The 12496-nt window shown below is 42.6% G+C and overlaps 1 protein-coding gene across 2 annotated transcripts in view; it reads right to left on the bottom strand.

Annotated features, from left to right (window-relative positions):
- Positions 1-1866: 1866 nt before the first annotated feature.
- Positions 1867-12496, bottom strand: part of LOC146007613 (pepsin A-like) — a 76832-nt gene continuing 66202 nt past the window's right edge. For both annotated transcript variants that reach the window (XM_083146096.1, XM_083146097.1), the window contains exons 2-9: positions 12124-12277; positions 10921-11038; positions 8819-8937; positions 4352-4551; positions 3161-3277; positions 2601-2745; positions 2405-2503; positions 1867-2270 (exon numbers count right to left, since the gene is read on the bottom strand). In XM_083146096.1, coding sequence (XP_083002222.1) covers positions 2121-2270; positions 2405-2503; positions 2601-2745; positions 3161-3277; positions 4352-4551; positions 8819-8937; positions 10921-11038; positions 12124-12129 — 954 coding nt within the window. In that variant the 5' untranslated portion in view covers positions 12130-12277 and the 3' untranslated portion in view covers positions 1867-2120. The remainder of the gene's footprint in view (positions 2271-2404; positions 2504-2600; positions 2746-3160; positions 3278-4351; positions 4552-8818; positions 8938-10920; positions 11039-12123; positions 12278-12496) is intronic.

Raw genomic sequence — 12496 nt, 5'->3', positions numbered from 1 at the left:
CAAAGGCGTTCGCTGTGGGGGTTTACGGCTATGTACATGTGCAGACCCACACCATCTGTTAACTTTTAGGATATACATCTTGTTACAGGTATAATTCAAGGTGCTGGGCCGAATCAGACCTGCTTTGTGTCCCCCCCCCCCCCCCCCCCCACACACACACCCTAAATGATACCAGTAACAAGATATAAATCCTAAAAGTTAACAGAATAGCAATATATCTAGGTTCATAAACCAGAAAGCCCAGGCTGGATGGCTCTAGTGTGGCACACTCAGGGCTGCCACTAGAAATTGTGGCTCTGCATGGCAAAGCATACCATATATAAGCTTTGCCATGCAGAGCCCCCATTACCTGTTGCGCCAAGTAGTGCGAGGATAGACAGAGGGAAGCAGGTATTATATTTTGCCACTTGTCTGCAGCTGCAGGCGACTATGATGGGGGGCGGCCCTTCCTGGCATTAAGCTCCGTTCCCTAAATACCCACAAATTGTGGGACTCCGGCTCCTGACGCTGCATATGTCCTCCGTGGCTGCGCAGTTGCAGCTGTGGAGGATGCAGGTGCACTGCTATTGCCTGGGGGGGCGGGGGGATTTGGCTCGTTCCACCCGGGTGTGGACCGCACCACTTACACCCCCCTAGTGGCGTCACTGGCAAAGCTGCGGATGCCGGAGGAACACTAGTGGTGGGGGTATGAGCTGTCCGGGACCTCTCCTCTCTGTCACAGTGGCCGGGCCCGAGTCTGCTGTACCCACAGTATCCCCCTGAAGGTGGCCCTGGGCACACTATTACATTCTAATTACACTTAGCACTTACTAATTTCTTCACTAACACTTTGTTTAATATATTAATTACATTTCATTATCTTTTGCTGCTTTCACATAGCAAAACCTGCTTAAGACATTGTATTTAAAACATTTCGTAAAACCCCTGTCACATAGCATGTTCTAAACTGTGTATTACAGATTAATTACCGTTTTTGCACCTTTCACATTGAACCCGTTTCACCCTTGGAAATCAGGAGGGGTATTTGGTGCACCCCCAAACACCCCAGTAGTGTTAGGGACCCACATTACACAGAGAATCCTTGATGACAGCTTTGGAGCTTATTCATACATTTACGCAAATATATGTAACCAAGATCTCTGAATTCTGTTACCATATAGGATTTATATCTTGTTACTGGTATCAGTTAGGGTGCTGGGGGAAACATTGTGTTTTACAGGGAAACAGTATTCATTACTGACCCATTTTAAAAGAACCACAGGTAGAGTTAATTATTATACTTCTGGGCGGGATTCTCTAATAATCCCGGCCGCACATCGCCAGCACTCGCAATGTTAATAATGGCATATGCAGTAACATATGCGATTATTAATACAAAGGTGATGGGCGGCGATGTGCAGCTGGTCCCCCCTCCCTCACTGAACCCTCAGCCAGCTGTGAGAGGGCTCCTCCTCCTCCCTACACCCAGAAGCGGTGCAGGCAGGAGGAGATCACTGGTCCGGGCAGCACAACAGGAGGCTGCCTGGACATAGGTGAGGGGGGTGCTGCGCGGATTGGCGGGGGGACGGGGAGGCGAAGGGAAGCCCATAGGCTTCCATGGGGTTACGCCATCTATAACTGGTGTAACCCCCCTGCAGTGAAGCCCCGGCGGTGGGGCTTTGCTGCATATGAAAATGCGGTAAAAACCCAGAAAACTGTGTTTTTACAGAATTTTGTGTTTGGTGAATCCCGCCCTCTGAGAGGAGACCTGGAAGTCATGTACTGTTTGGGGTCTAGAGTATTAATGCTGAGAACCTACGTGGTTAGTGGAAGTATCATCTTCATCATTTTAATAACAAGTTAAATATTTTTTATATTGCTCAGAAACTTTTATTGCATGACATTCTCCAAATGTTCCAATTCTACCATAACACAAACTTCGGTTTTATACAGTATAATATTGTTTGTTAAATGGACAAAACAGCCAGACCATAAACTATTCAAAGAATCATTATACCATTATATATATATATATATATAATGTTTTTTTATTTTATGGTAAAAGTGGAAATGAAACCGTTATAACCAGTAACATATACAATGCAGTCTGTGTAGATGAGGGTTAGGTGCTGAACTCTTCTTTATGCAATTGGAGCCATTGCTATGTAATTATTGGCTCTATCAAAAACCACATAGTATTCACGGATAAATACATCTCCCAGGATCCACAAGTCTCCTGAGTTGGTTGGCAGATTCATGGACTGGAAACCGCTGGTGCATCCCTGTTGATTCTGTTGCATAAGAAAGTATGTTAGATTTTGGGAACATCATGTCAATATGTGCATAGAAATTGCATTCATCCAAGCGCACCACAATTGTGGAATACCAGTATATTGTATTTGCTAATAAATATGGGCTAACTTACCTGACGCACGTATGCACTGGCTGGCAGTGGGAACTGAACACCATTGATAGTAAAGACAATAGTTGGCATGTTGCTGATGCTGTTGCAGTTGATCACATACTAAGAGTAAGATAGAAAGATGCATCCAATATTGATATCATAAACTGAATGTACAGCAATACCTCAACAACGGTTATCCACCTCATATTCATCTCACCTGTCCATTTGAGTCCTGGCTTGCTCCAATGTTGTACTGAATGTTGGCAATGGGATTTGATGGTCCAGCTAGCAGGGAGGTACCAGTATCAACAATTGCTTGGCAGGATCCGCTGCAAGCAATGACCTGTCCATTGATAGATATGCTGATTTAGGAGAGAAAAAAAGGAATACATTAAGTATTTGTAACATCCATGTCTATTTTATTCTGGTTAGTAAACAATTTCCTTTTTAATAAACATACATTCCTAGATATTATTAGGAGCCCTGAGTTCAGCAATATGTATAGTTTAATGGTTAGCATTACTGCCTCACAACACTGAGGTCATGGTTCAATTCCCTAGCCCCAACTGTGTACAGTTTGTATATTCCCTCCATACTTGTGTGGGTTTTCGTCCTGCGTGCTCCAGTTTCCTCCCAAAATCCAAAAATATTTTGGTAGGTATATTTTTGGATTGTGGGAGGCACCCAACAAAAACTCTAATGTGCAAATGTATGCGCACAGGCAGACTAGATGGCCAAGTTTTTGTTATCTGCCATCAAATTATGTTTCGAACTCACCTGTCCACTGTTATCTGCCAATAAGTTTCAGCTGTCAGTGGGACCCAGTTTAGGTTTCCGCTGTAATAGGATGTGTCCACTCCACCAAACAGAACGAAACTGCCGCTCTGCCCTTGACTGAAGAAAAGAAAAATCATCCCAGATCACATGCAGTTGCCTGACGGCAGTGAATCAGTACGTATACAAACAATATAGCAATGTAGACACTAAGGCCCTTATTCTGATTGGTGCGGCTGGATCCGAATATGCGGCCAGGACCGTGCGTGCGAAACCCCGCCTTCCATACGGATCGCCAACTCCGTCCGTATGCGGTAAGAAGCTGTCCGAACGGACCGCACGTGTATTTTTCACGGAATACGCCTCCTCCATCTCAGGGAACCTCCCCCATCATTCGATGGTCGCAGACCATCGAATGCAGGACCGAGTGCTCCACCAGCTCCCGCAACCTCAGACCACACGGACATTTTTCCGTGCAAAAGCAGGGATCTGGGCGGGCAGCTGACATCCGGCGATGTCATATGTCCGCCCCCTACACGTGCGTCACGGCCGCATTACCATACGTACGCCCAGCGTTTTCATGGGAACGCCCATGAAACGCGGGGCGTATGCATATGGTAATGAGCCCAAATAGCCCTTCACGCCCCTCTACACCCCCTGTTTGGAGTGTTAACATATCATGCGGGATTTGGCCGTACACCCCGCTCGCACATGCGCAGAGACGCCTCTGCACATGCGCAGACACAAAACATCGGCGGGCCGAACGCACGCGGACATTACCGCACCGATCAGAATAAGGGCCTAAGTTTGGGTTTATATAAAGCCGGTTCAATCAGTTGTAGCTTGAGGAAAGAGCATATGATGTAGAAGCAGTTGAATTGCAATAACACTAGGTTAAAGAAATCCATAACTTTATCTAATGAAGTGCACCTAAAACTACAGAAGTACAGTATGGTTGGCACAGTGTCATTACTGCCTCACTGCATGGCATGCTTTGGTTTAATTCCTGCTATGGCCCTATCTGTGTAGAGCTTGTATTTTCTTTTGTGTTTGATTGTATTTCCTCAAGGTGCTGCCTTTGCTTCCATAAACAATGTTTATTGCATGATGAATTGGTATGACCTTTTCAGGATTAGCCCTGTCCATGTAAGGTAATTTATCAAGATGTATAGTTTCGTATTCTTTATAACTCACGAGCTTAGATAGACAGAAAAGAGGTCCTGGGGAATGAGTCCCTGGCTCCACATATTATCAAATACTGGTGTAGCTTGAGATGATGCCAAGCTTGGAAAAGCAAGTCCCAAGATCCCATCGAATGGAGAGTAATAGAGGAAAGAGCCAGGTTCAGACTGACTCAGACCAAATATCTGGTTGGTTATTTGGATGTTTCCCACCTGAAGTTTAAAGTACAAAGAGGATAACCCTGTTAAACATGTTAATTCTATATAAGCAATGTATGTTAACACATATTTAATCATGCTATTTATAGTTTTGCATAAACTGGATTTATGTTAAGAAACACTTTAATATATTAATATACCGGTACATATTATTACAATTTATTTATAAGGTGCCACAAGTGTTTCTCAGCGCTGTTTAGGGCATATAATAGAACAATACAGGGAAACAGAACTTAAATGACGGTAAATAAATAACAAAATATAGTACAGGTAAGAAAGAGCACCGCAATTCAAGACACACTTCAGCTTAGATGTAGCGAAGGAGGAATTTGCATACTACTAGGGACTTGCGGCCATAGCTAAAGATGAGCATTTGCCATCAGAAGTATGCAGGCAAAAAGATGGTCCCTGAGTGGGAGAGAGCTGTAAGGGAAATGTGATGAGAAGAGGGGCCTGCTCTTAATAGCTAACACTCTATTAGGAAGAGTTGACAGACAGTTGACATGATATGTGAGCAAGTGGGAGGTGGCCTGATGGCAGGCAGGATGTAAAGCAAAGATGCACGAGGCAGGGGGTTGGAGGAGCAGCCTCAGGACTAGGTTATGCAATAAAAGGGTACACTTTGATGAATACACTTAATATAAAGGGTAATCTTTAAAGCATACACTGAACATAATACATTACATATGAAGATATATTATCATATTAAGCGATACTCCCTGGTGACACTGGCTGGCAGAAGTAAGAGGACTGGTACTCAGCAGTGTAGCTAGATGCCTCGATGCCCAGAGCAAGGGCATGTGTTGCGCCCTTAAATTTCACCCATGTTATTAATAATCATTTAAAGTATCTTAAAAGGTAAACAGAGGTTAAACTGTTTGGAATAGCTTTCACATCACATAAAACATTTAGAAACGTTTTGAAAAACTGTAATTTTAAATGGTATTTTAAACGGGTCTAGTGTTCATATTGCAGCAGATTACCATTTAAAAATACAGTTTAAGTACCATTCACATCACCAGTCAAGCCGTTTAACCTCTGAACACGTTTCTACCCACACCTTATTTCCTGGTTCAGGGAAGGGACACAAGACAAGGGACAGCCTATCACAGTGCTCTAACCTATATTTTTTACTAAATACCATTTCAGTGCCATTCAGACAGCACAAAAAACGGCTCTGAATTGGCTTTAAAACGGGTAGGACTCTGCTTTTTAAACATGTTGAAATACCAGTTAACTTTAAATGGTATTTCAACTATGACACTTTCACACTGCAGCCTTAAACGTTTGAAAAGGCAAAAAAACGGCAATATACCGTTTTAAAAGTGTGATGTGAAAGCTACATCAGTGTTATACAATATCGCCATCTTGTGGCCAGAGATATGAATGGTACCCTAATAATAACACTGAGAGAACAACATATTTGAGTTATGCTTCACAAGAAACAGTGTAGCCGCAAGGATTCATTAAATCCCTTGGGAGAGAGAGTATCTAGATGAAAAATCCATGTTGATTCTCTGTGTAGTAGCAATTTACCACAATCTGGTAGGGGAGGGATGTGGTCATAGAAGACAAATTATTACTAAACTGGACAAAATGTCTTGCCATAAATCGGTTACTTTGCTCTGACTGGATGGCCACTGAATGGCTGATCGATGCAAGGCTGCCCTTTTCTTAAAGGGCCTTTCCGTCTTCCTAATGTATTTTCTATTATCTAAAGACCACACTAGCAGCAGGGTGTTGTACTATACTTTACTGTATTGATGATATCCTGCCATGGATAGGTACTGAAAATTAGTTAATTGAGATCAAATAGACTCAAAACCATTCTAGTAGCCAAGTTAAAATTACCTACAAATTAAGTTGTAACTGTTGGCAGAGTATATAGCGGTGCATGTGGTGATGTTAGACGAGACACGTTTTGGAAGCTTAACCAGGAATGTGGTTTATGTAGTAATGAGCATAGAGTTACTGTTACAGTAGTACTAAAATGGTTAACTTGCAGATATGCAGTATATAGCATTCAGGTACAGATGTAGCAAGTAATTATAGGCAGGTGTATGGTGCAGGTACTTATTGTATCCTTGTAGCAGTAGTGGATACAGAAGGGTATTTGAGGTCTCTTTGAAACAGGCTTGGAGTCTGCACAGCGTGCAGGCTAATAGCTGTGGTCTGTGAGGGTCTCGGTTGCTCTAGTGCTGCAGGCGCTAAGTGCAGGGAAACTCTCCGGCAGTGACTGACAGCAGGCTCTTTCTCCAGTGGGAAAGACAGCGGGGCTCAGGATGTGCTGTCACACTAGCTCTCCCTGTCACACACACACTGTAGGAGCGCTGTGGTAACTGACACAGCCGGCGACACACACTGAGGTAAGCTGGTGTAAAAGGGGATGCTGCCTGCTGATGGGCTAAGTCAGGGTTGACTCTACCATCAAGCAGCTTTAGGCAGCTGACTGGGGCCCTGGGATCTGATAGGGGCACCACCAAGTCTGCCTACCAAAAAATAATGGATGTTTTTGAGGATCCTTGTACTTAATGCAGATGGCGGCAGTGGAACCTCGAAGACCTCACCTCCATACTTTTCCTTGTGGCATATTTTCTGCCCCTTCCTCCTTGTACTCTGTTGTGGGTGGCAAAGGGAGGCCTCCAAGGAAAGTAGGGGACTTTTCCACCTTCCTGGGGGGCTGGGGTTGGAAAGTGGGTATTGGTGGCAGTATGGGGGGGGGGGGGGCAGTAGGTTGAAGTTTTGCCTAGTGTGCTGAGAAGCCTTGCACCGGCCCTGGCTAAGTGCGCTGTCACATGATGTGGGGCCACCTACCACTAACAATGGTGGCCACAGAGGGACAAAACAGCGTGCTGGCTGAAGCTGCTGCTAGGGATGCCATGGGGACAGGTGCAGAGAACGCCTTACTAACAGTAACACCATAGATTTCTTGGATGTGGCGATCTATGTTAAACAAGGTAAACTCTTGACGCTATATGGGGGAAATTTACTAAAATGGGAGTTCTGTTTCAGATGACATGTTGCTATGGCCAACCAATCAGATTCAATCTATTATCTTTTAGAAGGTGCTAAATAAATAGGAAACAGATTCTAATTGGTTGCCTGTAGAACTCCCATTTTAGTAAATTTACCCCTAGATATCAAACTGACAGATCATAGCACTGTATTGCTTCCAAGTAGTTTTCATCTGGTGTCTACCATTAATAGTCTTCCTTACTCGCAATTTTTGCAAGTAAGAACAATTTTAAAGATGAGGAGGATTTCATAATACAACTCAACAACATTATGGAAAAATTTCTGGTCAGAGGCTAGTACATTCCTACCTAGTCAGAAAAAAAATGTAATATAACATTCCAGACAATCACATCACTTGGCCTGCTAGGTACAATGCGAATAGCCATGATATCCGCAGGACAGAGTAAAACTGGCACATTATTCAATCCAATAAGGATTTAAATATGTTGAACAGTAAGAAAATCATGTCTTGCTTTTTCACGTGGGAAAAGCATACGTGATTGGGTTGTCCGCCCAGACATCAGTGATGAGGACCCACAGTGGGCACTACTTTTCTAACTACAGGCAAAAAGAGCTGTCACAAATGTTTGAGCCGTGTCACCTGCCGCTTAATGGGTGGGGGCGGGGGGGAGGGGGCGACTGGTGGAAGCAGCTCTCAGTCACTGCTGCACATGAGGGAGTCCACCCTAACTGGTCCCAGATGACCTCCCAACAGTCTGGATTCTGGCATTGTAGTCTTATTAACCTAAAAGTCACTGAATGCAATTTAAAAGTCTATAATCCTTAATGGAAAATACATAAATGCTAAAACATTCATGAATTATAAATCATGACAAAAATTGGCTATAGCTGTGGTACACAAACTGTGTGTCATGGCACCCTAGGCAATTGCAGTGTTGCCTAGGACTGGTGGTCCATGATCAACTTTTTCTATTTCTTGTCAATATAATAGGCAACCCCCGTGCTTGTGGTTGCAAACCATAAACTATGTTGACAAAAACAATTGAATCCTGTCCCTTACAATGTAACTGAACCTAAGGATTATATATGAACACAATTGAATTAATTTCCTATTTGTTTTCTATATTTCTCAATAAGAAATGTTTGGCCTAGAGGTGTAAAAAAAAATTCTTATAATCTAGGGTGTTGTGATTCAAAACCACTGGCTTTTAGAATAAGAATTGTCTATACATGTATTAATGGCCCTTGTGTATTAAAGCCATGACTTTATAGAAGTAACACTTACCTGGACAGTGTCATATCCCAGGTAGCCGGTCATACTGCCTGTGCCATATTGTATGGATAATGGGGTGTTGGTGGACTGGAAGGTGGATGACTGTTGTGGGTTAAACATGTGGTGATTTGCTGAAACACATATGGTCATACAGTATGTTTATATATACACAGCTAGAAGCAAAATAAACAAGCACTATACAACTACCCAATTTGTAAAAAGATTGTATATTCTAGTAAGGTACAGAGCAATGGTAGTGAATGTGCCATTGTATAAATATACTGTATGCAAGGATGAAATATGTGGATTTGTCAGCAATTAATGTACATTATTTTGTCACATGCCATTATAAAGGCAATGAAGTAGTCAGTAATGTGCTACTGAGGTCATTATGTTCATCACGTCTGGTTGTGCACATTACCACTTATAACTGTTGGTAAGGAACTCTTCAAAGATAAATAGCCGCAGACTTCTGAAAGCAACATGTAGCATCCCCTTATGTTACATACATACATGAAGGCGGAAATCACATTGTACAGTATATGATATACAATTTTCAAAATATCAACTTTAATTGTAAGTTTCTATCGTCAGCCAGTTTGCAGACCCAAGAAATATAAAAAAAATTCAGCATGAATGCAAAAGACCTGTCCAGCTTCCGCCGCCGCCGCTGATGACAGGATGTGCATAAGACTCTGAGACCCAGCAGCGTGCAGTGGCATGGCAGTGCGGTGGAGTGGTGGTGCAGAGACCTGGTGCAGCAGAGATTGGGCGGTGTGTTGTGGAGACACCGCGGTTTGGTGCAGAGACCCGGCGGTGCTTGCTGTGTGGAGACCCAGAAGAGTGAAGACTCAGTGGAGCAGGAGCAGTGCTGCCAAAGGTAACATCACCCGTCCTGGGGGGTGGGTGGGGGAGGTACACTGCGGGACCTTTACTGAGAGGGGTTGGGTAATTCAAAGGAACATAGCAGCACCTGTACTGGGTAAGGGGGGTAATTAAAATGTACATAGCATCACCTGTAGTGGGTGTGTGTGTGTGTGTGTGTGGGGGGGGGGGGTTGATTAAAAGGCACACACTCTGTCTGGCACCCTCTCTGACAGTCTCTCTCCACAACTCTACCTGGCACTGTCTTTTTCCTTATTTCTCTCTCTCCCCAATGCCTTCTATTTTTAGCCCTGTCTCTCCACAACAACCTCTCTCCCTGTCTCTTGCTGACACGCTCTCTCCCATGCTCCCATTTTCTATCTCCATGACAATGTCTCACTCCTGCTGACCCCCTCCCTTTCTCACTTAATTACCCTCTTTCTTTCTCTCACCCTCTTTTTCCATGAAGCACTCTCCCCATTTGTCTCTCCCGACACCCTCTTTCTGTTACTCTCTCTCACTCTGGGTCAGATTCTCTAAGCTTCAACAGTGATAACATGGAGAGTGATAAACAGCCAGCCAATCAGCTCCTACCTGCCATGTCACAGACTGTGCTTGAAAAATGTCAGGCCAATCAGGCTGGTTGTTTATCACTCTCTAAATGGAACCGTGATTTGGCTTCTATGTGCTGCAGCCAAAGCAGCCCATAGAGGTGCATTGTACAGATGCCAGGACTGTGGCAGGGAGCAGCATCTGTGGGGGGTAATTGCAGCCAGCAGCAACCCCACTGACAATCAGGTAGGAGCCGCAGCTGGTAATTAGCCATGAAGAAACCGAATTTACCAACTAGTGGCTGCTCCAGAGGAGGGGCTGCAGCATAGTCTTATATTCAAACAGAGCAAAAACAGCCTGGAACATGGCAGTTACTGTAGGAGCTGATTGACTGGTAACTTATCTCCATCCACTTTATTTATTTTCAAGGAAAATGGATCGGACAGTAGAAGTTACTGCAGATAATAGGAAGTCAGTGTGGAATAGATCAGAACAGTAGAGATGTAGATTGTTTGTAAGGTGACAGCTGAAGTGGAGCATCTTGCCAGTCTAGGGATTTGTGTGCAATATTGGAAATACCTCAACAATATTAGCTTAACATAATTGAAGGTATAACAAGTAGGCATAAAATGACATACAGTTTATGTAACTTTGGAGAATTCACTTTAAAGGCTTAAAGTTTTTCCTAAACTACTCACTGCAGGCTGGGCTGGAACAAGATACAGAGGGAACCCACAAGTTAGAGGATCCTGTATCAAAAATGACTGTGAAGGACTGTGGTGGAGTTCCAATGGAAATTGTCCCAAAATATTCAATCTGGATAAAATAAAAATGAAAGTCATTTAAGAAAGAAAAACCGACAGAAGAGTTGTATTTTATTTCACCCTGGGTTGTGCAAATCGTTGAGGTATAAACTGCATCTTTTACAGATAATGTTTGTAACCTGAGTTGTTGCTGTTTGTGTGCTACCATATCAATATCTGTCAAAGTAAAGAAGTTCTGTAGTTACTGGCCATTCACAGCAAACACCCTTACAACCACATGAATTAAAGCTAAAATGGGTAGATCTAGATAAGAGTAGTATATTGGTAACAGCAGCACATATTATGTAAACTCTGTCCTTTCCCTCCATGTGCAGAAATGGGAGATGCTTGGTGAATATAAACACAATCTTGGTCTACCTTTTTAAAATGCACTTTATGCACAATGCATTTTCACCAGTACGCCTATCATATTTCAAACATACACCAAGGTGGGAAAAAAATCAAAAAAAGTGCACTCTGCAAAAGGGTAAATGTCCACCGTCCAACCCATTTCTTTCAAGACAATAAACATATCCTTTTTGTTTTTTTAAGTAATACTTGACTGTTTAATCTTAAATGAGTGACGGAAAATAAGGGATGTGTTAGTTTGTATACTGTAGTTGAAGCCTTTTATTGTCTGTAAAATATGTCCATTTAGAAACCAGTGTACAAAGACTGTAAAGTAAAATATTAAGTCCATGACTATAACTGATGTTGAAAAGTGTGATGGCTAAAATACTTAAATTAAAACTAAATAAAATAGGTTTAAAGCAATGATGTCCAGTGACTATTTTCCAAATATCACACTTCTAAACAAGTTACATACAAGAACTTTGGGTTGACAAAGGGAAGAACATGACCCTTCAACCTCACAGAGAACACATGAAAGGGGTTCTATTTTTTTTTTTTTTACTTGTCACTCTGACATGATTGATTGCTGTGCACTAGCAGTGTAAAATGAATGAAAAAATAAATATCCCAAAGTTTTGGACAGCTCCTATACAGTAAATTATATAAATACAAGTTTAGATTAAAAATAAAGGCTCAGTATACTGTAATTTACATATTTACAATTTAACAACATAAACTGCCACTCACATCCATGTAGTTCTGTAGTGGCTCCCCAGAAGCCTGAGCCAAACTGGTGAAGTATTTAGTTGCTGGATTGTAAGGATGTTTTGCAAGATAGTCACCCAGTAACCCCAGTCTGCTTAAGCGACTCCGGAGAGACTCCGCCTTTCTGAGGGGGACCCTGTAAAAAATATTGATAAATGAAGATGAATGCACTGCAGGTATATGTGATCCTCCATTTGGCCCCATCACGCACCCAAACCAGAAAAGTACTTAGAACTGTCAATGTACTGGTAAAAGTTGTGAACGTTATCCGCTCCATGATTTTATTTGGGAATTTTTTATTTCTGCATTATTTTTTTTATAGAAAGATCTTTACGTTTATGTAGAATAAAAAGGA

The sequence above is a fragment of the Crinia signifera genome, chromosome 6, assembly GCF_055691185.1.
Source record: "Crinia signifera chromosome 6, ASM5569118v1, whole genome shotgun sequence".
Taxonomy (NCBI): domain Eukaryota; kingdom Metazoa; phylum Chordata; class Amphibia; order Anura; family Myobatrachidae; genus Crinia; species Crinia signifera.
This window is presented reverse-complemented; position numbering and strand designations above follow the sequence as displayed.